General features: G+C 44.1%; 1 protein-coding gene across 2 annotated transcripts; it reads left to right on the top strand.

Moving 5' to 3' along the window:
* Nucleotides 1-13988: 13988 nt before the first annotated feature.
* Nucleotides 13989-24460, top strand: LOC110171027 (retinoic acid-induced protein 1). Of its 2 annotated transcripts, XM_055152343.1 has the most exons (4): nt 13989-20032; nt 20194-20287; nt 21127-21176; nt 23404-24460. In XM_055152343.1, the coding sequence occupies exons 1-4, from the start codon at nt 13994-13996 to the stop codon at nt 23410-23412; spliced, it is 6192 nt and encodes a 2063-aa protein (XP_055008318.1). In that variant the 5' UTR covers nt 13989-13993; the 3' UTR covers nt 23413-24460. The 2 variants fall into 2 exon arrangements, with proteins under 2 accessions (XP_055008318.1, XP_055008319.1); XM_055152344.1 differs by lacking the exon at nt 20194-20287.
* The last annotated feature ends 23 nt before the right edge of the window (nt 24461-24483 follow it).

The following is a 24483-nucleotide window of genomic DNA, read 5'->3' as shown; positions in this document are numbered from 1 at the left end:
GTGTTGTGTCCAATTTTATCCCATGTAGATTTAAAGAATGGGAAACAGCAGCCTCTAGTGTTACTCGGGGGAATATATTGAGACAGTCTCAAAAAACGTCATAGAAGGTCAGAATATTACAAGGTGTTGGAGATGTGTGCTACCTTTGGCATTATGCATTTTCAAAGTGGTTCCACTATGAATTGTAAGTTGTAGATTCAGTTTTTTGTGATGTGATGACAGCAAACATGGTCGGCTGTTGGAAAAGAACAGGGTTAGTTGATGTAGTATGGGTGTGTGGGTGTGTGTGTGTTGAGAGGGGGGGTGCTGTCTGGCAGTGGCAGGATGCAGGGCAGGCGCAGATACAGTGGCACGCGGCTCCTCTTGGCATGGTCTCTATCAGTGGCTCTCAGGCTCAGGCTCGGGGCCCTCGGCGGCACAATTTCACACACACAGAAACGCTGGGGCCGCTGCTGAATACAAATCAAACAACACAGAAAAACCATCTGACGAATACTGCGCCCAAACCGACACAACACACAGCCCATTGGTTCAGCACCGTGCACGTGGCAGAGAAGAGACAGCCAAGAGTGTGCACCAAATGTCTAATTGTGCCCGCACTGCCAGACCCGGATGAGGGATTGTGTCTCCTAGCCCCTGCTGCTTCTAATAGCCGCTGACTGGAGGTGACAAGCACCCCCCTCTCTCCTCTACTCCTCTCTTGTTTTCGTCCAATCAGCATTCGGCACCTTGCTCATTTCCTCCTCCCCGGTCTGCACATCGTTTCTCCTCGCTTTATTTCCCCGTCTCTTGTGCCCTTTTACCCCCGCCGCCTCCCCCTCACCCCGAACGCCGCTTTCATCTCCGCATCTTACCCCCTGCCACCTCTCATCAAATTCTCCTTTACTTCCTATGCAGACCCCCACTCCAATCACCGCGGTTCTCTGCAGCAGTCCCGATGGTGGTGCTTAGGTCCACCCTCGGATCTTATTGCACCTTCCCAAGTACAGAAAAAAGGCAGACGATTGGCAGCTTGAATTATTGTTATCGATACTGACACATATTAACACTAAAAGCTTTGCTAACTCATCTACTCATCATAATTTTGAAATGTACGTGCCTCGCCAATGAATGGTAAGAACAGGCTCTGATTGGTTCTTTAAAACCTGTGTGTGGGTGCACTAGGAGGTGAGTTATTATTTGTGGTGTGCTGCAGAGATTCAATCCTGGCTGAAAAGATCAAACAAAGACCAGAGGACGCACATACACAATTTTTATGCCTTGTGAGGACGTTACATTCATTTCCTGGAGACTGACCCCAACATTAAGCGAACACTCTTAACCTAAATTAACCGCTATCTTAACTTCAAACCCTGTTGCTGATCTAGAATTTAAGGATTTATGTCACGGGGACCTGTTGTATGAAAAGATTAAAAGATTCCCATGAAGTGAGTATATAGATTTCTGTCCCCACAATGTTTTGAATATCCGCCCACACACCCCCACACACAATCTCCTGCTGTCTTTTCATATCCCCCGCTCGTGTTGTGCAGTTGCATCACGTCTAGCCCCTGTCCACAGAGACGAGATAGAGCGGCTCGCTGCTTTCTATCTGCACCAGGTTATTAGAGGCACGCAATTAGGCCCTACACAGGATAAATATGCCTGTTTGTGTGTGTGAGACAATGTATGTGTGTGTGTGTCTGTGTGTGTGTGTGTGTGTGGGTGGGTGGCTGTGTGTGTCTGTGCCTGTTTGAGGGTTGTCAGGAGGTCAGAGCACTGGCAGAAAAAGACAGTATGGGATGCATAATAGTCTGGTTTGGTCATTATAAAAACAAGTCATTATAAGTTTTCATATTTAATCTTTTAACCATATTTTATTTTTTTTAACTGGTTTCATTATGTGGTTTTCATGTTGTCAAAATTTCAACACTGCATATGGCTCCAGCCCATTGCGGTCTTTTCATGCAATCTTCTGATGTAGTCATTCCACTGCACTAGGGTACTGAGGTCTTGAAGGCTTGAGGTTGTGTGGATGGATTCCTCATTGTCTTTGTACATATTTCATGTCAGTGCGGCGCGTGCCAGAGCACACGGCTAAAGGGGGAGGGGTCGGCTCTGGTGCCGTCCTTCCTGGAGGGAGAGAGTTGGGCCCCGCGGGGTGCATGAATGGGGGGCTGCTTAGCTTCACAGCCAATCAGTCTGTGCTCAGGCAGCCATCCTCTGCCACCACAGCAACAGCCTCAGCACCGTCGTAACAAGTAACACTGATGATGTGCTGGACGGCCATGTGTAGCAGCTCCATCCAAGACGATCAAAAAGGCCCCTGTTCTGGCAACTTCGCAGGAGAGGCTCCAAATACGATTTACAGTTGTTGTTGTTTTTCTGAAATAAAGGCCGATAATTCACCTATGGAAATCACAGCAATTATTTATTTATTATTTATTTATTTGTTTGAATATTTATTTTGCTTGTAAACTTACATTTTATATATTTTAAGTTTTACCCTGCTCACATTGTTATCAGCAGTTCAATATCAATATTTTTTGACCATTTCTGCTCTGTTTGTAGCTTTCCAAAGTGTAATAAGTGGCTGAATAGAGAAAAAAAAAATGTGCGTGGAGGTTATTTTTCATTTCTTTTCATCAGCGCCATCTGCAATCTCTTCAGCTCACAAATCCTTTTCTCTTTACCTCATATGTATGCAAATAAGGCACCCTATGCAAATGAAACAGGTAAGGAGAGAGGGGAGAAAGGTGGGAGAAGGTGAACCTGGACAAATGATGGAGCACAACTCCCCAAATTTTGTAAAAAGGGCAATTTGTAATCTCAAATCACTCATTGATGTTTCTTAAATCCGAAGATCTGGATGGATAAGTTAATACTTCTGGCATTTCTTGTCAGTGTGAAGGTTTAGGCAGCATAATGACATTTCAGATATTGTGCGTAGCCTCTGCCGTGGGCCAGCTGTTGGTACATGAAGTGTGCTAATGCCCTAAACCCCGCTGCTTTTGTTGCTAAGACGATACGGCTTGTTGTCCCTCCTCCATATGCATTTGTTTTCTCTTCACCAAAAAGGATCAACATCTTGGAAGGGATTTTTCCATCAGTCTCTCTCCTCCACCATCTGCCATTGTGAGAAACTTTTTTGATGTTTTTTTTTTCCCTCTGCAGCTCTGTTTTCTTGCACAAAGTAGCTCAGCATAATGTTAAAAGCAGGTGTCCTTTCTTATTCACCTCGGGTAAAATTGTCCATGCTAAGGCTGATCAGGTGCAATAGGAAAAACTATTCAGAGCTTTTCCGCTGGAGTTTGGTATTAGGTTCTGTGGCCAGTGTAGAGATGGGTGGTGTATTTGTAACACGGCAAAGACAAACTGAATGTGGTTTGGTTGCTATGGTTGCACAGAGCTTCACTGTTAATGAAAACAAACATGAGCTCTAATTTTGACCAAAACGTCCAAAAAGTGGATCTGTAGGCCATCATGATAAATAATATATCGACTCATTGTTCAGTATATGAAAGGTGGAAGAATTTTTTGAGGGGGCTCAGTATTTATCGTGTGTAAAAAAAATAAATAAATAAAATGTTCACTTTACTGGGAAATTTTTGGCAATAGATCATTACAGATGCAAATTAAGAACTAAAGTGTTTCATTCTGCTATTTGGAAATTGTAGCTCATGATTTTTTTTTAACAATATTGTAGATTTAGAACAGGTTTGTGGTTTAAATCCGCTTTCAAGTTATTGTGTCAGTGGTATAAAATAGGTTCAGTTTTATTGTTTATCGTTTATATTTACTTCATTAACATATCGCACTCTGTTATCATGTCAGGCCTATGGATACTAGAATATAGTATTCATGCAGACAGCTTAACTCAGGATTCTGTGGTAACGGTAGCTTACACTTGTTTGTCACTTGTTTTTGCGCAATATGTGAGCTGTGGTCTGTTTTGTGATAAACCTATAGTGTTAAATCAGTTATCAGCTTATGTGTCTGCTGTGGTCTTGTTTGGTAGCAAAACAAAGCGCCCCCTTGCACAGAATGAATTTTTGGCTTTCTGACCTTAGCCAAGCAAAAATAAAAGCATTAGATCTGCTCGTATCATTAAACACAGTGCCAAGATCAGGATTATAACTCACAGATTTCAATCACAGACCCCCAAATGGCACATTGCATGTCTGAAGCAGTTTTCCTTTCACACTTGTTTCAAAGGCTGCCTTCTTCCTCTGCCTGTTCACTCCCTGTGCCCCTGTGGCTGCAGCAGGGATGAAGTCATGCTCTTACTCCTCTGGCTGTGCTCACCCCAGCTCACCACCTCTCTCTCCCTCCCCCTCTTTCTCTTACACCTCTCTCTCTCCCTCCCCTCTCTCTCACACCCCTCCCTCCCTCCCTCTCTTTCTCTCTTTCTCTCTCCCCTTCACAACATAACAACCATGTGCCAGTGCCAGTGCCCCTCCCTGCACACCTCTGTCTAGTCACGCATGGTGGTCAGTGCGCTCTGTGCCAGCCTTCCATGACGGGCACCTCCACGATTGTGCTGCCCCCCTCTATGAGCTCCATCACCAGTAGCAGCTAATACACACTGTGGAGACTATCTGGTGGTGACCATAGTTGTGCTGTCTGGAAGCAGTTTCTGTTTTGTTCAAGCTCATAACGTCATAAAACAGATGACAGAATGTTGCTAAAGCTAACTCAGGTTGTATAAAAAGTCCCAGTTGCGAGGTCCAAGCTAAAAATACGTCTGCTCCTGCTATTTGAGGGCTGTTAAGATTCACCACAAAGCGTATGCCTGTTCCCTCATCCAGCATTAGCACTGCAGTATTTACTCAATAATTTCATTCAGGGATATGGAGCAGCAGTAACAGCAGTTAATCTGCAGAATGGGGCCACCGTGATGGCTAATTCAGTTTATGTCCTTCAGCAATCATCGCTTGCGTGTGCTGCAAGATGACGATTTTTCCAGAACAATTGACTAACATCTGCAACATAGAAAGATTTATACTTAAATAATGGACTTCAAAGAATACCATTAGTACATATATGGACTTCTTTACAGTTAATATTCATATGTTTTGAGTGTTTCAAGCTCAGATCCCTACGATTGAGAAATATGACCTATTCCTTGACATTTGTCCTCACTGCTGTGATGGTAATAATGGGCCAGATTTATGTTGGGCTTTATAAGCTTGACAAGCTTCTCAAAGTGCTACAGAAGTCCATTATTCATTCTCTCCCCTCTGATAATAAGCCCCTTCTGTAGCCGCAGCTGCCCTAGGGATGACTGACAGAAATCTGGTTACCAGCCTGTGCCAATGGCTCTCTGATCACATTATAAATGTTACTAGTAGATGAAGTGTCTTGCCCAAGGACAGATTTCTCGCATGAACAAGCTAGAGCATGACTCGAACCATCAACCATCCAATTACAAGTCGACTGCTGCAACACATGAGCAACTATTGATTTTGTCTGAAGTACATCATATTATATAGTTTAACTTGTTAACATTGGCTTGATTGGCCAGAAGCAGCATAGACATCTAAAAATGAAAATGCATTTGATCCGTCGGGGCTCACAGGTGACAACATGTGACCTCTAGCTGCTGTCACATGATCAGTGCAATTTGGCTCCACATTGTGCTATACAGATTGATTAGCCACACACACTCACTTTTTATAAACGCAATGAGGCAGGTTAGAAAATGGAGGTGATTATAATTGGTTTTCCGTGATTGACAATGGGACGCACACACAGACTGCTGCGTTGTGCTGTGATGCCCTCTGCTGCATGGCACAAAATGGCGGCGTGTGTCCTACCAGAGGTTGTGTGAGAGCCAGAGATGGGAATGAGGCCAGACAGCAGAGGACTTGGCATCTACTTGTGTTTGTGTGTGCGAGCGAGATAACATTCAGGTGTGAGGGAGAACACAGTAGCTCCACCCAGCGCCCTATTTGGATCAAAACGTAATGGCTCATATACACACACATAATAACTGTGTATAGAATAGTGTCAGACAAACTATAGTTGAAAGCGCTATGGTTTTGTTCAGTTTGCCATGGCTTTGCACTGCCATTTAGTGTAGAGGGACTTTCTTATTTATCTGTTTTAAGATTTCAGATAAAATTTTTGCTCAACACTATTCTTTTATCCTGTCTTGGCACCATCACACGAGTTACACAGTTAGAGTCTGGCATGTTATATGTTATATGTATATGCACATTGTTAGGGAGTAATAAATATGTATATACTAAACAAGAACAACATTTAAAAGTGTGTTTGAATTCAGAAGGAACTGGAAGCGGACAATAGAGAGTAAATTCTCCTAAATCCTAACTTGAGACAATCCAACAACAGCCGATAATTTTTTATCTTAATTCGTCAGACGGTTTCACTTCATGGAAATCATCTGACCTCGCAGCATTAAAAATTAGTTCATACTTTTTTAAGTTTAACCAATCACTGCTATTTGGTCATGACATATGTAATGCGCCGCTAACGGGGTTAACTGGTATATTAAGATTTCCCCAAATCCCATAGGAAGAAGGGCAATAACATCTTTCCCCTTGATAAAATTCACCAAACATTCTCTTTGTTCTGGCTTTAAATCCTCGGGAATCGTTGCCAACACAGAATGTATGGCTTTTTGCTGATTGGCTGGTGCCCAGACTTGCACTTTCGGGGTTCTTGCAAACCGTCTAGTGGATTATGATTCCTGACCTAGTCACTCAAGAGAAATTAAATTGAGTGGAGGCATTAGGTGGAGCCAGCCTGCCTAATAATTTGTAGCATGTGTCTCTAAAATGTGGAAGACATCTCTCCAAAATTCATTCTAAATAAAATGTATAACTTCTTGTACCTGAGATATGTAATAGTTTGGTGCTTCAGTAGTTGATTCTGAAAAAATCTGCGCCATTTCTCAGCCCTTTATGTAGATGTTTCTCATTTTTATGTGTAAGCAGCCATGTTTGTTTGTGACGTGAATGGAGCATGCGCCTCTCTGATAGGTTAATCCGCCTGTCAGTCATGCCCTCTGAAATCAGGGAGACAGGATACGGCTCCAGATCCATTCATCTTTGTAAAGTTTCATCAAAGCGTGTGGTTCTGGCTGATCACGTATGTGGAACATTCTAGGCCAAGCAATAGCATCACCATGGCAACAAGCAGGTGGCAGATCTTCCTTCAGAAAAGCTCCACAGCACATCTTTAATAGTAGAAGAAAAGGAAAAGTGAAGCATGACCTTCCATCCTTGTCATTGCAGAGCTGAGTTGTGTGGCAGGTAATTTGGGCACTATTTCAGATTAAAGTTTAATTAGTGAGTCAGGAGTCATTTGGGTCTCAGTTGGAGGGAATAGCTCAGTCCCTTGCTCCCTCGCTCACACTGGCACTCAGGGGCTCATCACTGGGGAAAAAGGTCTAAGTGGAAAGTTAAATTTTATTTTTTTTTCCATCAAGCAGGAACAAATGAGGGACCAGCATTTCCTTCTCACCCGTCTGCATCCCTCACCCTACCTCAGTTTGACACTAGTTTTGGCGTTTTCTTGCCTCTCACAGCTGGCACCTTTCCACAGTCACACTTTGATGGTTTCTAGCCTCACATATTTCATCACTGCACCACACACACACACACACACACACACACACACAGACACACACACAAACTGCAAGGACGTCTAACACATTGTCACTGCCATTACTAAGAACATTGATTTAGTTCAGTTTTATTAAGGTGTGGTTCTCTTATTGCAAGAAACTACTGCAGGCAATTTTGTAAATCTTTGTCAAAAATGAAATATGCTTCAATAACCATCATTTTCCTTAGTTTTATTTATGTCTTTCTTTTGTCGCATGTCATCTTCAACCAAATCGTCATACAGACTTGTGGTCGATTAAAACAGTTCCAAAAAATTATATACTGAATATTTGTTCCATGTGACAGCTCAGACACGTGCACACTTCCGCTTATCTGTTTTCACTAATGGCGCAGTGTAATTTCAGCGAATCAATGGGCTACGCATTTTCCTCTCTGTTCCTCTGCGTTAGTCAGTGTAGTCGACTTGAACAGCTCCTCTCTCCTCTGCTGCCCTGTCTGCCTCTGTGCCCTCCATCAAACAGTCTTACCTCTCATCCTACAGCTTTTCACGTCTCCTTCAGGCTCTCATTGATCTCTGAGCTTAAGGCAGCGGGTTGTTCCGATTGGGTGTTGCAAACTGGAGCTGATAATCAAAGCCATATTTGTGTCTAAAATAGTTCATAGTGCTTCTCATTTTGAACCCAGCGTGTCTTAGTATTGAAGCAACATTGGATTGACTTTGCATTAGGGCCTGTTTATTGCTAGTAGCCTTTCTAACTAATTTACCTCTCTATTGTCTAATTTTGGTGTGCAACCAAAATCTAATCATTTCATGGCACTGTGACTCAGGAGATTTAGGTTTTTACTATTGTATGCTACTAAGTTCATTTTCTTATTTATAAATTTGCCATAATAATATACCGTATTTGTTCATTCACAAGTCTTACATTTTAACCTTTTAAAAGCTAACTTAAAGCATAGACTGTATATATAAATGGACATAGGTAACACGCTAGCCAGCGTGTTCCAAATAGAAAGTTTGCATACGGCTCTTCTGACTGCTTCTGACCCTTGGTCCCTTTGACTTCCATTGGAATATTGTCACCGCTCTCTCTGTAACTGCTGCTATGAGCCTCGTCATTTTGGTCTTAAAATGTTTGTATTAACCTGCTCTACACGATCCTGGTCTTTTTTTTTTTTTTTTTTGCTATTTCATCTGTCAAAAAAATCCCATTCATAATATAGAGCCTGGCTTCAAATTTGTCCTTGCAACCGTTGGCATCGCAGGCTTCATTTGAGTGGTGCTGAACACTACGGGTGACATAACACTCGCTTAGTCCACGCCTTAAAGGTGTACTATGTAGTTTTTCTGGTGAGGATCCACCATGTTGTGTCCATGGAGATGTTATTGCTGTGTTACACTTTCTTGCATTTATTCAAGAGCAGATAAAGATAGAGAAGTTTAATGTTACACTGTGGAAAATTCCAGATAATAAGTAAGTAGTAACATTTCCATGGAAGCCAGCAGGTGGCAGACTCTCCATCAGAAAAGTTGTGTAGTGCACCTTTAAATCCCTATCCAGTGACAATATCTTTGCTCTCGTAATTACCATCCTGTCTTAAACTATGCATATTCTGTGCTTCCAAATTCCATTATTATTTTTATGTCTTTCAAGTTCAGTGTGCCAGACCACAGACCACCTACCCTGGTCTTACCAAGGACAAGGTCAACCCCCTACCACACAGATGCAGCTACAGAGCAACAATATGTGTCCAACATAGAGGACAAAGAAGAAGGGCATACTAAAAAACCCGAGCATCAAGAAGACTGCTCTGACGCGGCATGATCAATTAGCCCAAGTGGAGTGGCACAAAGAGGGAGCAGGTGCATATCAGTGTGCGCTAGGCTGCTACACGCGTGAGCCAATCTTGCACATGTGCGTATGTGTAAATGAGTAAGAGGACACGCCACAGACCACCAGCAGGGATGTCTCTGTAAAACCTGCCCAGACACCTCTCCCTGTGCTTCACTCCAGCGCTTCACCTTATTACCAGGAAATAGTCTAAACCAAAGTGGGTCAGCGCATACAATGAGCCATTTCACATGTGTTTTTTTCCATTCCTTTGTCAAAGACGGCTGCTTTGTTTTTTAGCCTTCCTCACTTGCATCTGGTTTTGAAATAGGTTTGGTAGAATTGGATTTCACCCTGCAGTGTAAATGAGAGCATACCAGGGATACTCTCTTGTGATTGAAGCAGTTAAGTCTTCTACTATTCCCCTTCTTCCTCCTGCGTCGCTTTCTTTTTGTGTGCGCCACAGACTGCCATGCTGGTTCTTTGGTGGATTCTGAGAGAATACCAAGTAGTTCTGCGGACCACTTTACAGGACCCTCTTCTCCCCTTTGTACTTAAAAGAGAGAGAGATAAGGAGAAAACTGTGTGTGGCAAAGCTGAGGTTATCAATACTAAACTTGGATCACTCTCATCGCTGTCAAAATAGTTAGATCATCCATAATACATTATTCAGAAAACAAAAATACTACTGCAATCTTGTAATGTTATTTTGAATGTAGCAGATTCATATTTCTTTCATAAATCATCTACAGTCATTTAAGGTGGCTGTAGAGGTGAGATCTCTTTATTAATTTCTGTAAAGTTGTAATTTTTGTCATTTTTGTCTCTTCCTCCTTTCCTACCAACCATGTCAACAAAACAACGTCTAGTCCTTCAAAGGGCAGTGCGTAACAGCTGTCAGTTTAGGTGTGCTGACAGAAAAGAATAGATAAAGAAACAGCATTTTGAATGGGCTAGAAAGATTTTTGAAGAATATACAGATTCCTTGGTGCATAAAATAATAACACGCTGCTCATTATAGATAGAAAGTGTGTCAACAAAGCACTGGCATAATTTGATGATAAGCTAACTGATTTTAAGTCTAAAATATCATACCCTCCAACTAATCAAGACCTGAATTATATGGTCATTGCATGTATCTTCTGTATCCTTCTTTCAGTTTAAACTACAGTTTCAAAATCCCCAACCACATATAGTCTCCCCACACCCTCTTACTGACCTGCATTCGTTTCAGTGTTGCTGTGTTGGTACTTAGAGGCCAGTCTAGAGTGTCATCTCCATTAGTGATGAAATAGACGGCCAAGACGGTAAATGCCGATGAGTCATCTGCCGCCCCAGAGACAGCACTGATGCCTCTCTCACACATGGAAAGAAAATGCTGGTTTAAACTGGATTTTCATATGCTTTTTGTTTTAGCCTTGAGGTCACAAATTGAATTGAATTTACTTGCACAAAACCTCTTTTAACATCACGTCTTATGCTTCATTAATTTTAAGTCATTTTATTTGTTTAATTTTCTTTGGAAAAACAGGGCGTAGATTGATTGAATGATAATGTTTAATGAAAAGTTGATTGAAGAGTAAAGTCTAGTTCAGTTAAGTTATTCCTTGCCCTCGACAATGGCCAGCTAGTTACGTGGCAAACACAGAGACATGCACAGAATAACAAACCAACACATAAATATGTATAATACTAGCTGTATTTGTGCCATTACACATCCAACTGTAGAGATCACTCTTTTGGTCGAGACATACTGTACCTCTTTGTGAATATTGAAGGTCTTTGGAGGTTATTTACTGTCTGTCCTTATGCAGCTCCCTTCTGTCTGGAAGCGCGAGTGCTGGGCCTCTACACACTACGTCTTCTCTGATAATCTATGTGACTGGTCACCGCTGACCCTGCATGACCTCCAGCTGTGTGTCATGACAACGGGACAGTGACAAATGTCAAGGCCGATATTGGCTTCCTCCATCTCGTCTGTCTCTCTCCCGGATAAAAACCCACCCACACAGACTGTTGTGGAGGAGCAGACATGGCCGTCTGTCCACTGTCTTGTGGAGGCCGCTGAAAAAAGCACAAGAGCCAGGGATAGTAGTGTGTATAATTAGTGCCACTATGAAGCTGAGGCACGTTAGCACTGGGTGTGTTCAGTACTGGGGGCTTACTGTTTAGGAAGAAGGGCAGCTCAATACATTACATCATTAGCAAGTACATAGCTGTATCACCAAAACAATATATATTGCAATTCAACAATTCCACGATCCTCAAAGATTAAAATGATCAGTCCGATCAGATGATGAAAACATCATTCTGTTCCAGCATGAAAAGTGTATGGCATATTCAAGTGTTGTCAAACACAGGGCATTTTATATATGGCCTTTCAGAAAATGTTGACGTGGAGATGGTGGCGTGTTATTTTAAAATATGTTTTTAGGTCGAGTTGATGGTGTTTTCTTCCTCTGGAGATGGTGGAGTGTGACTGGGTTTTGCGTATGCGCGATGGGGCCGTTCCTTTGCATGCATAATTAACCAGGACGACTGGGGAGGTAAACACGGGGAGACGCTCCAATCACGTCTGCATGTGTGTTTATTTGTGTCACAGAGAAGACAGGGCTCGGGGAGAGATTTGACGCAAAAATGCTATAGTGATGGGGAATCAGAGCACTCCTTTTATGTGTGTGTGTGTGTGTGTGTGTGTGTGCGTGTGTGTGTGTGTTTGGGTGTCGAGAGGGCAGATAAATCCCATCTCAAGCTCGCTCTGAAGATGATGCGATGAAAGGGAGGGAGAGCGGATGAAAAACGAATGAAGGGCCAATGTAACCAGTCACATCTCGGCGAATTAAGAAGCATGCAGCGGAACAATCAGATTCAGCTCCATTCTCTCACTCCTGTACACCACCATTTCAGTCCACTCCTGCACAGTACCTTTGGTGTAATATTTGTCTTTTACTTATACTGCAAAAAATTTAAAAAAATTGCACTGTTTGGTTGACACAATTGTCCTTCAGTATCATTGCTGCCATGACACTTTATGATTTACAAATTAATGAAGAGTAATGCTGAACTGTGCTGTTATCAATCAAAATGTAAAATAGAAAAACACCAGGATCCTGAACTATCCAGGTATTTGTTAACAGCACAGTGTTTCCCATTTGTATGTCGGACTTATGCGACCGCAGTATCTATTTCCCAAGAGCTATGGTTGTAAAGTCCACTCAGTAAATCATCCATCCTCTTGTCTTTTGGCCCCACCTCCTCTTTAAACATATATATCTTTTTTCCTTCTTTCCATCCTGTTCTCACATGACCATTGAGCGAGAAAGTATGAATTAGGTGGGAAAGGAAAAGGCAAATTGCAAGCAATACGTGTAGGTTATTCTTCCAAAATCAATGCGTATATCTTATAAACAGACAGAGGAAGACTATTGTGCGATCTCAGCATAGCTTAGTGTCCTCTCTGACCCTTACACCGAGTATGTGACAGGAGGACTTACTGCATGCACCATACGCAAATGAGAAGAAGAATAAATAGTAATGCAGATGCCATAAAATTTAATCCAATGTAAAATGTTGAAATTCTATCATATACTAATACCTCAAAGTTCTGGACCATAGCTATTTCAATGTGCTTGTCAATCCGATGGGCCAAATACTAATTAGAAGTAGATCGCTGACATTTTTAAAGGAGCATAAGGCCAAAGTACAGTTTCAGTCACAGAAGAAGGTTACCTTAGGAATTGCATCAAGGTGTAAATTAGAGAAATGAGGACAGAGAGGAGATCTTATAAAGCATTAAAACACAGCTTTGCAGAAATAGTTCACTATGAAAAACATCTTATTTGCATCAATGTGAACATGTTAACTAGTGTCCTTGCATGCACACACTGGGTAGAAAGAGGAGACAGGACTCTGGGGTTTCTCAGGAGAAATCTAGAGATGTATGTGTGCTAGAGACATGTCCAAAAAGTGCTCACATACATGCGTAAACAATGTAATTCCACTTCCACACAGCAATGTCTTAGGAGATGAATAATGCCGGTGCACATCTGGTGGGGTGCAGCTCTGTCCCTGGGGCGGCTGAATGAAGCCTCAGACTCTGTGCTGTAGCTGACACAAACACACAGACTGTACTCCTTTTTTAGAGCCAGTGTTCCCCATCTCTTCTATCTTGAACACACACATGCACAGGTAGGCCACAGATGCATAATACTGTAGAGAAGAGCAGGCACTATGGCAATATGCTGCAACAGCAATATTTACAATACACAGCAAATAACAATGCAAGCCTGTCATGGCCTTGATGGCAATAATCAAATGGTTAATTGAATTATTTTGTCAAATTGCACCAGATGAAATTAGAGGATTATGATAATATCTTGCTGTCCTCACACAAACTGAGGATGAGTTTGCCTGTTTTAAGTCTAACATGGTATTAATTATTCAAGTTTCAAATCAAGATGTTTACTGCTGGAATGTTCTAACCATCACTCTTCTTTTTTCTCTTTTCTTGCCCTTTATCTGTCCTCCCAGATCCCTAACCCCCTTCCCCCTCTCCCACCTCCCCCTCCTGCTCAGGACGCAGACAGCGAGATGCAGTCCTTCAGAGAGCGCAGCACTGGTTACCACAGCAACCAGCCCTGCTACCAGCAGGAGCCCCATGAATTATCCCGCCTCGACACGTACCGTCAGCACCCGCAGCACCCACACACTGGCCCAGGACCACACCCAGGGCACAGCAGACCTGGATATGACACCCATCCACTGACTAGTCCCTCCAGCATGACCCCAGCTGGAGGTGGGACCAAGGACTGTTACAGCCAGCAAGCTTTTGCCAGTTTCCCTGGAAACAGTGGAGGCAATGGCAATGGAAACGGGGTCTCTGCAAAAAAAAATTACAGAGGAGGAAGTAAGGCACCCACTCCGACCTCTGGAAATCATCTGCAGGGTCCGGCAGGCTACAGCCACATGGGCCCTGGGAGCTACTCAGCCCAGTACCTGAGTGAAGGGCACATACAGCAGAAGTGGGACGATCCTTCACAGTTATCACAGTACGAACAGGACATAGTGGCCCGCATGGAGGCGAGCACCCCCACCCCTGGCGCCTCACAATACATGGACCAGAACATGTTAGGCCAAACTCAGTGCCATCAACCTACGACCCCAGCCTACACCAGCCCACACCACCAGCCCCATGTCCCCAACCCTCCTCCCTCACCCCTCATGTACCCTCAGAGTCACCTGCACTACCCCCAGCAGTCCCCATCACCATACATGGACAAGTGCAGCCCTATGCCTCATTGCTACAAAGGGTACAACATGCCCCCTAACACACCGTACAGCAGACAAATGGGGAGCCACAGTAGCTTGAAGCAAGGCCAATACAGGCAGAGTCAGAGCAGTTATGGCTACCAACAGCCTACCCCCAGAGGCTACGAGCCACACGCTCCTTTACAGAACCTGAGCAACCCACAGGAGCCACATCCCAAATATCAACACTACAATCAAACACAGCAGAATTATTGTCTTACAGATATACCGGTCCGCTCCCCAGAGCAGTACTATCAAACCTGCAGCCCCGCATCCAGCCATTCCCCTGCACGCTCTGTTGGCCGTTCACCCTCATATAGCTCCACCCCCTCACCACTTATGACCAATCCTGAGTCCTTCCAGTACGGCCAGCCATCTATGACGCCCTCGTCCTCTTCATCTTCTACCTCTGCCATGCAAGAGCAGGGGAGCTCCAGTGCCATGCTAATGCCCCCGCGCTCCCACCCCTCCCCAAGTGTGGCCCACGCAGCTCCCCACAGCTACACTAGCACACCCCAGCTTCCCACCATGAAAGAGCGCTTTTCTGAAAAGCTGCTGTCCAATCCAAGCTTGTGGAGTCTAAATGCCCTCACCTCTCAAGTGGAGAACATTTCCAATAATGTCCAGCAGTTGTTGCTTTCTGAAGCACTAGTGGGAAACAAGAAAAGTGGAAAACGAAACAGTGGAGGAAGTAACAGCAGCGTTGGCAGTGGTACACCCTCTAAGAAAAGTGAAGAGTATAAGAGTCCTCTGTATGCAGATGGAAGTGGAGTGGGAGGTTCTATGCAGGACCCCTACTCTGCAACACAGCACCACACACTTCCAATGGAGCTGCATGAAGCGGGCTATTCCAGCAGCAGTGACGAGCAGATAGAAAGAGGCTACTACTACTGCAGCCAAGGCCGGAGTCCAGCACAGGCCCAAAACAACACTAGCCTGTGCCTGGATACAACCTCTTCATGCTCAATAACTTCTCCTGATGACATGTCCATTAGGTCTGGGGACTCAGGCGTACATAACCTGACTCCTGACCCAGCTATCTGTACGCCAGCTCAAGGTGGTGATGGCATGAGTACTCCAGCTAAAAGCATAAGCGACGAGAGATCACCCACAAGTATTACAGTATCAAGTCCGCTCAAACAAGACAGAGATTCTCCTCCGGATATTGAAACCATTGATGAGCCCCTAAAAGAAAACTTTGAAGAAAACACTTGGCCAGACAAATGCACAGACAAAAGTGAGATTACAGAAAAAATGACAGATGTCGATGAAGACATGGTCCAATCTGCTGAGAGACTAGAACACTGGACAGAGGAAGGAAATGATTCACAACTCTATAGTAAGGAAGAAGAGAGAGAAAAAAGCTACTGCTACGACAGCCCTGAATACCAGGAGGACCAGAGGAAATATGAAATTACAAGAGAGGACTCACTGGAGCGGTTACCTTCTGAACTCTCCTTCTCCAATGACAAAGAGCAAGAGGTGAAATCAGAAACATTCAAATCTGACTCACGCACTCCATCTGAAAGCTCTGTAAAAACATCACCTTATGTATCAAGAGGGGACCTTGAACAGGATCAGTATTCGACAGAGAAAGAGGACAGCTCTGAAAACACCTCTCCACCCCCCAGAATGGAGGAGGAAGACATTACACAGAAGGAGGACAGCAGAGAAGCAGAGGCAGAACAACCAGAGGAGGGAGGTGAAGAGGAGGGGGGCATTCAGAAAGAAGAGCCACAGACACTATCCCCTCCACTGTCTGCTGAGGTTAGCAAGGATGTGGAAGAGGAGGAGGGGATGGGGAGCCCAGAGCATCCAGAAGAGTTTGCTCCGGTCCATTTGAACACAGCTGCCGATGTTTCCTCTAGAGAAACAGCTATTGGTGACACAGCTCCTCAGCCTGAGTCGGCTATGCCAGTCTTTTCATCGCTCAATGACAAAGCTGCCCCTGCCCCAGCTCATGCCCGAGATCACATGGATCATAGCGACGCTAAAGTGCTGGAGCCAGACTCCCCGCAGCTGCCAGGGAAGTCCATACTCCCCTCAGCCCCTTCATGGGCAGACACCCCACCCTCACCTAAGAAAGGGGACGAGGACATAGAGCCGGGCATCAGCTGTGCCAGTGCTGTGACCCCCTTGACCAAACCAGAGCCTCTTGCTCCTACGTCTCAGCCCAGGACCTATGGACGAAAGCATGCACGAGGCAGGAGAAGAATGCATTCAGGGTCAGGTCTGAGGCGACAGCTCAGTTTGGACACAGAAGGAGAGAAAAGAGGAGAGTCAGTGCCGTCTTCTCAAAAGCCCTGCATCCCCACGAGTAAAACAGGACTGATTTCAGATCAAACAGAACTCATTCATCATACAGAGTCTAATGTCAGTCCTGCAGTTAAAATAATAGCTGATGTATTTTCCTCAAGAATGTGCACGCGCTCATTCAATGCTCCAGAGTTGTCCCCCAAAGATAAACCTCCTCTGAAAAGAAAACCAGGCCCCAAACCAGGCCCAAAGCCAAAACCAGGACCAAAACCTGGTCCAAAACCACGAGTCCAACCAGCCACTAAGCCTGCCCCAAAATCTACCCCAAAATCGGCACCAGTTGAACCAGAGATACCACCGAAAAGTGAGATCACAGTTAAACAAAAACCAGGACCCAAGCCACGTGCGAAGCCTGGTCCCAAACCAGGGTCTAAACATGCCCCTAACCCAGAGCCTACGCCTGAAGAGGCTCTCCCTTCCTCAGACGCCCCTCCTGCAAAGGCCACCAACAGCCCCCCTGCTAAGACCACAGTGGGTCGGCCTAAAGGCTCAGGGTCAAAAGCCAAGAACACACAGGAAGTGGTTCAGCCTTCAGAGGGGATGCAGAGCAGGAGAAAGAGGGCACTTCTGGAGGCAGCATCAGCAGAAAATCCACCTGTGAAACCAGTGCATGTTGAAGAGAAAACAGAAGTAAAAGCGCCACAAAGAGCAACAAAAAATATGGTCTTGAGATCCAGAAAGCCCTCCCAGGAAAAAGCAACAAAAGAAAAAATAAACGAGGAAACTGTTGAAGTCAAGACCACAGAACCGAGAGTGAGTGATGTGAAAGTGGAAGTGACTTTAACAGAAGAACCAAAATTGACTTCTCTCCCTGATATCAAAACCACAGATGCGCCAACTGAATTATCTGAACCACCAAAACCCATGGATCCACCTCCAGACATCAATGCTGATAATACCACATCACTAAAGAGAAAATCCAACAGCCCGCCTTCCTCTGTGTCCCCTGTTAAGAAAAAACGGGGTCCTAAGCCCAAACGACGTGGACCACCACAACCTGCACAGGCGGAGGAGGACGTTTCTACAGCAGAAGAAGTAACCACCAGGCCATCAAAAAGAAGACAAGCCTCACAAAATAAATGTTCTCCAAGTATCTCTCCAACTAACGAAACCGATAACAGTGATGTGCCTGCACACTGCCCTACCAAAACAAAAGTACTGCCCCCTCGAAAAGGCAGGGGGCAAAAATATGAGGCCTTGGTTCAAAAAATGACATCTCCTGGTTCAAAGAAACAGCAACCCCTTCAGCCAGACAGTTTAACAGATGAGATGGCATCTAAGGCACTCTCTCAGAATTCAATTAAGGGCAGTGAAGTGACCCTAAATGCTGCAGACATTATGGAAGAAGTGAAAAACACAGATATCAAAGAAGATGAACTTAAAGAGCAAGAAATGCCAGTCAAAGTAGAGGAGGACAGTAAAACTCAGACAGATCAGGGGGTAACTGAGGAGAAAAATAGTGAGAGTGATAGAAGTGACATTGCACAGACAGAAGAGTCAAGCACACAACAGAATTCAGCTACTGTAGAAGTTAGGGCAGAGGGGACACAAGAAACAGCATGTGTCCCTAGTAAATCTGTCAAAGCAAAGAAGAAAAGGTGGGCTATAGTGGAGAGCACAGAAGCAGCTTTGGAAACAGAAAGCCTTATAGTCACAACGCCAAGACTAGCAAAGCAGAGGGCTATTAAAAACAACCATGAGATGCACCTGAAACAAAGGAGGAAGAAAAGAAAGGAAGTGGCCGAGGCAGTAAGTGAGGCTAATGCTGAGGACAAGGTTGAAACAGAGAAGGCAGAAAAGATTGAAGAGCAGGCCACAGACTCTACAGTACATGTGCCTATAAGCACAGAGACTGAACCTGTGCAGGTGAGCAGTTCAGAGCCCACAGAGAAACCCAAGAGAGGCAGAAAACCATCAGTGAGTCCAGGCAGCAGAAAGAGAGGGAAAACATCAACAGAGCACACGCCAGAGAAGCCAGCAAAGCTCCACAGAAAACCAGGGCCAAAGCCAGGGATGAAAGACGCCATGGAGGTTATTGAGGCTGTGGTCAGGGCAGCAGGCTGTGAGCAGGCAGAGAAAGAGGAGAGAGAGAAAGAGGAGAAGGAGCAGAGGGAAAGAGACAGTAAGGAAAAAGAGGAGGATCCATGTATTGTGGGTCCTGTAGTGACAGTATCAGAGAAACAGAGTGAAACCATTTGTGTGAAAAAATTCAGACGCAGACCAGTCTCACAAAACTCCAAACTGTCTTTCTGTCCATATGTGCGACTTAGCAACTCCCGAGACTTTTCATCTTGGTGTGCTATTGTGAACAAGCCCGAGGATGCTGTTGTATTTCAGAGAAGAAGAAAAAAGGGCATACTTAGAATGAAGAATCCTTTTACGGTGGCCAAGGGGGTGCCGCACACTGCAGCCATGTTACAGGGACCTTTAGTAAATAAAGCACTGATGGACAGATGTCTAAACTGTAGCCTTTGTGGAAAACCAGCGAACTATAGAGACCTAGGGGACTTATGTGGCCCTTTTTATGCTGAAGATGATGTTCCACGAAAAATGTTGACATCAAGTCCCACCGATTTAATCAGGAAAATCTCAGATGAGGCCAGTTGTAGTCAAAGTAGCATAAATACAGAACCGGTGAGCAGCTCAAAAGATGAAGAAGAGAGTGACACAAAAGCAGAGAGCACTATGGACTCCTCAGCTCAAGAGAGCAGTAGACAGCAGCGGCACCGTCGCTATCGGCGACCAGAGGGTTCTGACTGCATCCCCCGGAGAGGAGGTCTGCGGAGAGTCACGCTAAGAGAGAGGTTCAGGAGAATCCAGCAACTCAAGGCCAAAGGGACCAGTGAGACGGAGGAGAGAGAGAGCTTGCTCCAGAGACTTCAGCAGGAGGCAGAGACCAAGGAACATTGGGCCCATGAAAACTGTGCCATCTGGACCCGGGGCGTCGTTATGGTAGCAGGGAGACTGTACGGACTCAAAGAAGCAGCCAAGACCTCCGATCAAACGGTAAGACAAATCCCTATAGTTAAGACTTATGTATGATTATAGTTTATAGAAGTGAGAGCCCCTTCTGAATGTATGTTTTCTCGTTTTTTTTCCTCTGCACAATTGTTGTCTGTCTCCTCGTTGGTGTGGGTCCATATGTCTGAATCTTTCACTAACCCCAGAGTTGCTACAAGTGCCAGAATGTGGGTGCGTCCCTCAGCTGCTGCTGGAGAGGCTGTTCTAACAAATACCACTATGTCTGTGCCAAAGAGATAGGTAAGACACCCTGGCAATATAGAATGGGAGCAACCACTGATAAAAAAAGGAAAGGAAAGCCAAGGAGAGGCAGGAGAAATGAGATGGGAAATTGGGACTGGGAAATTGAAGGGAGGTTGTGTGGGCAGCTGGGTGCAGGAACAAATAGGGCAGGTAAAAAGGAAAAAAATAATGACAGAAGCAAGACAGAAAGGGAATAGGCTTGCAATTAGGAAGTGTCACTGGTTTGGGCAAAATGCGAAAACCGCATCATGTTGATGATGAATCCAATCTTAAAAAAGGTTGTTTTTTATTTTTATAATCCGATATTACTCGTATATCCAAGAATAGAACAGGGCAAATGGACAGGACTGAGTGTGTACTGAATGTGCATTACTAGTCCCCATCTCATAACCCCTCCATCTATCCATCTTGCTTCTATTGTCCTCTCTTCTTCCAAGTGTTCAAAGTGTTTCCTTCCGTACTATACCACAAATTGACAGTATGGAGTATTTTGGGTCAATCTTGGTGCGCTGTTTGTATGGGTTGCTCTTCTATTACCTCATGCCAAGGAGCTGTGGATTAGAAAGCCCGCCACGTCTGCCGAGCTAGCACCAAAACCATTTTAATCCTGCGGAGTGCACTGGTGGCTCTTTCTGCCTCACAACTCATCCACTCTGCTCCCTTTGGCTCGCTTGACACTGCCACTTCCTTTGTGCCCTGCTTCTGCTCATTTTTCATTTTAACCCTTTTGTCATTTATCTGGGTGTGTGCAGAATGACTGTGTGACCATACCATCCGTTTTGTGTTTCGTCTGTTACCAGCACTTATGTATTTGTGTGTGTGCTTTTTATCTTCAGGCTGCACATTCCACGAGGATGACTTCTCCATCAAATGTCCGAAACATGAGGTAAGATGATACACATTTTTATCAAAGAGTGAAAAATGAAAGGACCTATAAAATATTTCTCTGTAATGAATGTTATATCTTCCAAACAAGGGTATAAAGAGATATTTCCCCTGTTTTGGTCTAAACTTAAACCTGAACCAAGACATTTACGTTTTAGCACATTCCTGATGCATTGTTAAAATATTGTCTAAATATTGTTATCAAGATACCCCAAATTAATTAATTAATTAAATTAATTAATACCCCAAAATATATTGGAGTATTCATTTTTGTCAATATCGCCCACCTCTGGTCAATAGTAGGGGTGTGCAAAAATATTGATATATTGTATGGTTTAATGTGATGATACAGTATCAGTATTGTGGGCTGCTGTATTGATATATCTACAAGAGTATTTTTTTTTTGGTACATTTTACTAATTAATTTTGTCACAGTGCTACAGTTTTGTTGCTTGTTTAGTGGAAGGAAACTTGTTTATGCAACACATTTGACATTTTTACTGTTTTCATGAGTAAAATGAGTGTTCACTTTGCTCGAGAAGTGGTTTAACAAAGGCTTTTAGTATCAAAACCATGATTTAGCCATTATTTTTTACTAAATCATACTGAATCGATATGAACTATATCATGTTGAATTGAAAGCTAACTGTATCAAGATGTGTATCGTATCTTGGCCCTAGTCAATAGGCCATATTTTTCTAGTTTTTCTAGTCTTACTGTGTTTTGCAATTTGTTTTTAGCTTTTTAGCTTTTTTGTGCTATGTATTAAATTGAGACTAACCAAGGAAACGTGCCATGTCTATAAGCTTCCCTCTGGGGTAAGGAGTCGTAGGATCATAGATGGACAGATGATACAGAGCAGACGCAAAACACCTCTGTCAGCGCTTGTAAAACAGATGAAAAATTTGAAAAGAACATTGGGGGTTTGCTGTGGCCGTATCATGTGCCCTATCATCCATCCTTGTGACAAACCCCTCCAAGACTGCGACTGCAGGGGCTTCAGTTTCAGATCGATATGTACTCAGTGACCTTGGCAGGACTAAGCTGTATCAACCAACACCAGCAAGAAGGACTCAGCCTTATATTGCTACCCACGTGTTGACTGTAAGACCACCATAATTACAATGGGTGATTTAAACACCCATATATACAACCTTTGTGACAAATAGATGCCATCTAGTGGGCTTTTGAAGTTACAACATGAAGAAAATCAAATGTGGTGGGTGGTAAATATGGGAGAAGCTGACATTTAGCAGGGAGCGGCCATGCACAGGGGCAGTGATCTGCGTCTGTCACCTTGCTCTTTTAGTTTTTCTTTTGCTCAACGTGACACTGCTTCTTGATGAAAACACCCACCTGCCTGCTGCTTGTCCCTCTCTCTGTTATTTTTTACTTTTTTTTTTTTTTCATTCTTTTGTTTTGCTCCTCTGCTGCCACATTTGCTCCATTTAACCTGTTTGCCGTCTTTCCTATAAGCCGCTGTTCTATTCTCTTATTCCTTCTTCTTCTCTTCTTTTATCTCACTGTCTCACATGTGAGCATCAGGCAGACACAAGCAGAGCTGTCATCAGCTGAGGGTTTATTTGGGGTTTATCACCACAATCTCAACCCATTTAAACCACACACAGTTGCTGACGAGTTTAAATCCATCAAATCCTCCATTAGCTGGGTCACACTCCGGTCCACACAGGTTCATAAACAGATTACACGTATTTGAGATGCAGAGAAGAATGAACAGGAAAAGAGCGTGGGACAAAAGACCAATGAGGACTGTTACTTCAGAGTGGTAGACTGAGCTCGTACAAGGTTACAGCAACTGAAACAAACGTGCATGCAGGTGAAAGATGCAGGAGCAGAGCAGTTCACAGATACAAACAGAGGCACAAAATGGAGGGAAGGGCTGCAGAGGGTTAGGGATAACACCTCACCACACCACTGCAATTAGTTATGGTGTCTGTCAGATTGGGCTGGTCCAGTGTGTAGATGCATCATTTGTGTGTGCTGCAAACTGCACATCTCATGTTAATTCACCATGAGTCCACAAACTCACTGTTGCCTGGACAATACATTGAGGTACAGTGCTCACTAGTAGCACCAACTATTCATTATGATGAGGTGTCACATAGCCAGGTTCACCCATCAGGTGATGTCTCTGCAGTGCAGAGCTAGTGCATTTGTTAATAGTGCAAACAAGTAAGCTATGTGGGTTTTATGCTCTTCTATTTCAGGACCTGTAATACCGTCATCAGAAAAAACACTTCTCAACCCAACTAGTACTACACGGACAGCGTTGTCCAAACAGCCTCCCGGGTCTACCACAGTGCTAACTTAAAGGTGGAGGCGCTGGTCACCACAGCCAGGGCGGACAACACGAGGCTACGCTTGGAGCACTGAGCCCTGCAGGGTGGCTCCTCTGAGAAGAGCTGCCCCCAGCCTCAGTGTGTTCCTCCAGTGAGCGCCTTCTGCGGCAGGCGGCAGATGTGACTGTCGAGTGGGAGAGCCTCAGGCCCGGTGCACAGGGGCTGTTTGAAATGCACAGTGAGCAGTGTGTGTGTGTCCTGCCTTGGGATGGCTCACTATCGGACTCAGACACCTGGCGGACACTGATTGGACGGGAGCAGCCTCTGGCCACCTTCACAGTGCCCAAACGTGTGCTTGTGTCGTGAGTCCTCATTCTTCAGCCTCAGCACTCATCCTGTGTTTGTTCATTTGTGTCTGTGGGAGTGAGGACCTGCATCTCCACTTTAACATCCCATGCATCGGCAGTCAAGCACTGGGTCTACTATTTTACCTTGTACAACAGAAAAACATAAGTATTTGCATATAAAACACATGAGATCAGTATTTTACTATGATGCTCTAATCCTGGAGATGTATTTGTGTGCATCATGGCCTTTGGTGTGTGTCATGCTTTGTGTTTTTAAGAATCTATAAAAATATAAAAATAAATGTGTTACTCTCATCTACTGTGTTCACATTTCACCAGTTGACAGCTGCAGACCTGAGGTTTGCTCTGAGGCCTGTCCTCTCATCATGCTACAGTATGTAAAGTACAAAAGTAAAAGTATTACTATGAAAAATACAGTATAAGTTATTTTCACACATGTGAAAATTGATGTACGAACATTAAGATTCATTCAGATTCATAAAGCACCTGTCTGTATTTCAAATGTAGGCTTGTTACTCTGCCATGCTAAGTATGGTCACTACTACTGTTCATATCAAAATGAGAGTATAAAAGCGTAAAAGAAACTTTCTCTTATAAGAGGCTCATTTAATGGTGTACAGAAGTATTTGATGCTGTTTAA

The sequence above is a fragment of the Boleophthalmus pectinirostris genome, unplaced genomic scaffold (assembly GCF_026225935.1).
Source record: "Boleophthalmus pectinirostris isolate CB_2022bp ecotype Guang Dong unplaced genomic scaffold, ASM2622593v1 HiC_scaffold_17, whole genome shotgun sequence".
NCBI classification, from domain to species: Eukaryota; Metazoa; Chordata; class Actinopteri; order Gobiiformes; family Gobiidae; genus Boleophthalmus; species Boleophthalmus pectinirostris.
The sequence above is the reverse complement of the archived record's forward strand: the minus strand, read 5'-3'. Positions and strand labels throughout refer to the sequence as shown.

Bases quoted from the DNA above. Each gene is read 5' to 3' on its own strand.
- LOC110171027 (XM_055152343.1), top strand. From the start codon at position 13,994: ATGCAGTCCTTCAGAGAGCGCAGCACTGGTTACCACAGCAACCAGCCC. The intron at 20,033-20,193 runs GTAAGACAAATC...CACTAACCCCAG, and splicing joins CCAAGACCTCCGATCAAACG to AGTTGCTACAAGTGCCAGAA. The intron at 20,288-21,126 runs GTAAGACACCCT...TTTTATCTTCAG, and splicing joins TGTCTGTGCCAAAGAGATAG to GCTGCACATTCCACGAGGAT.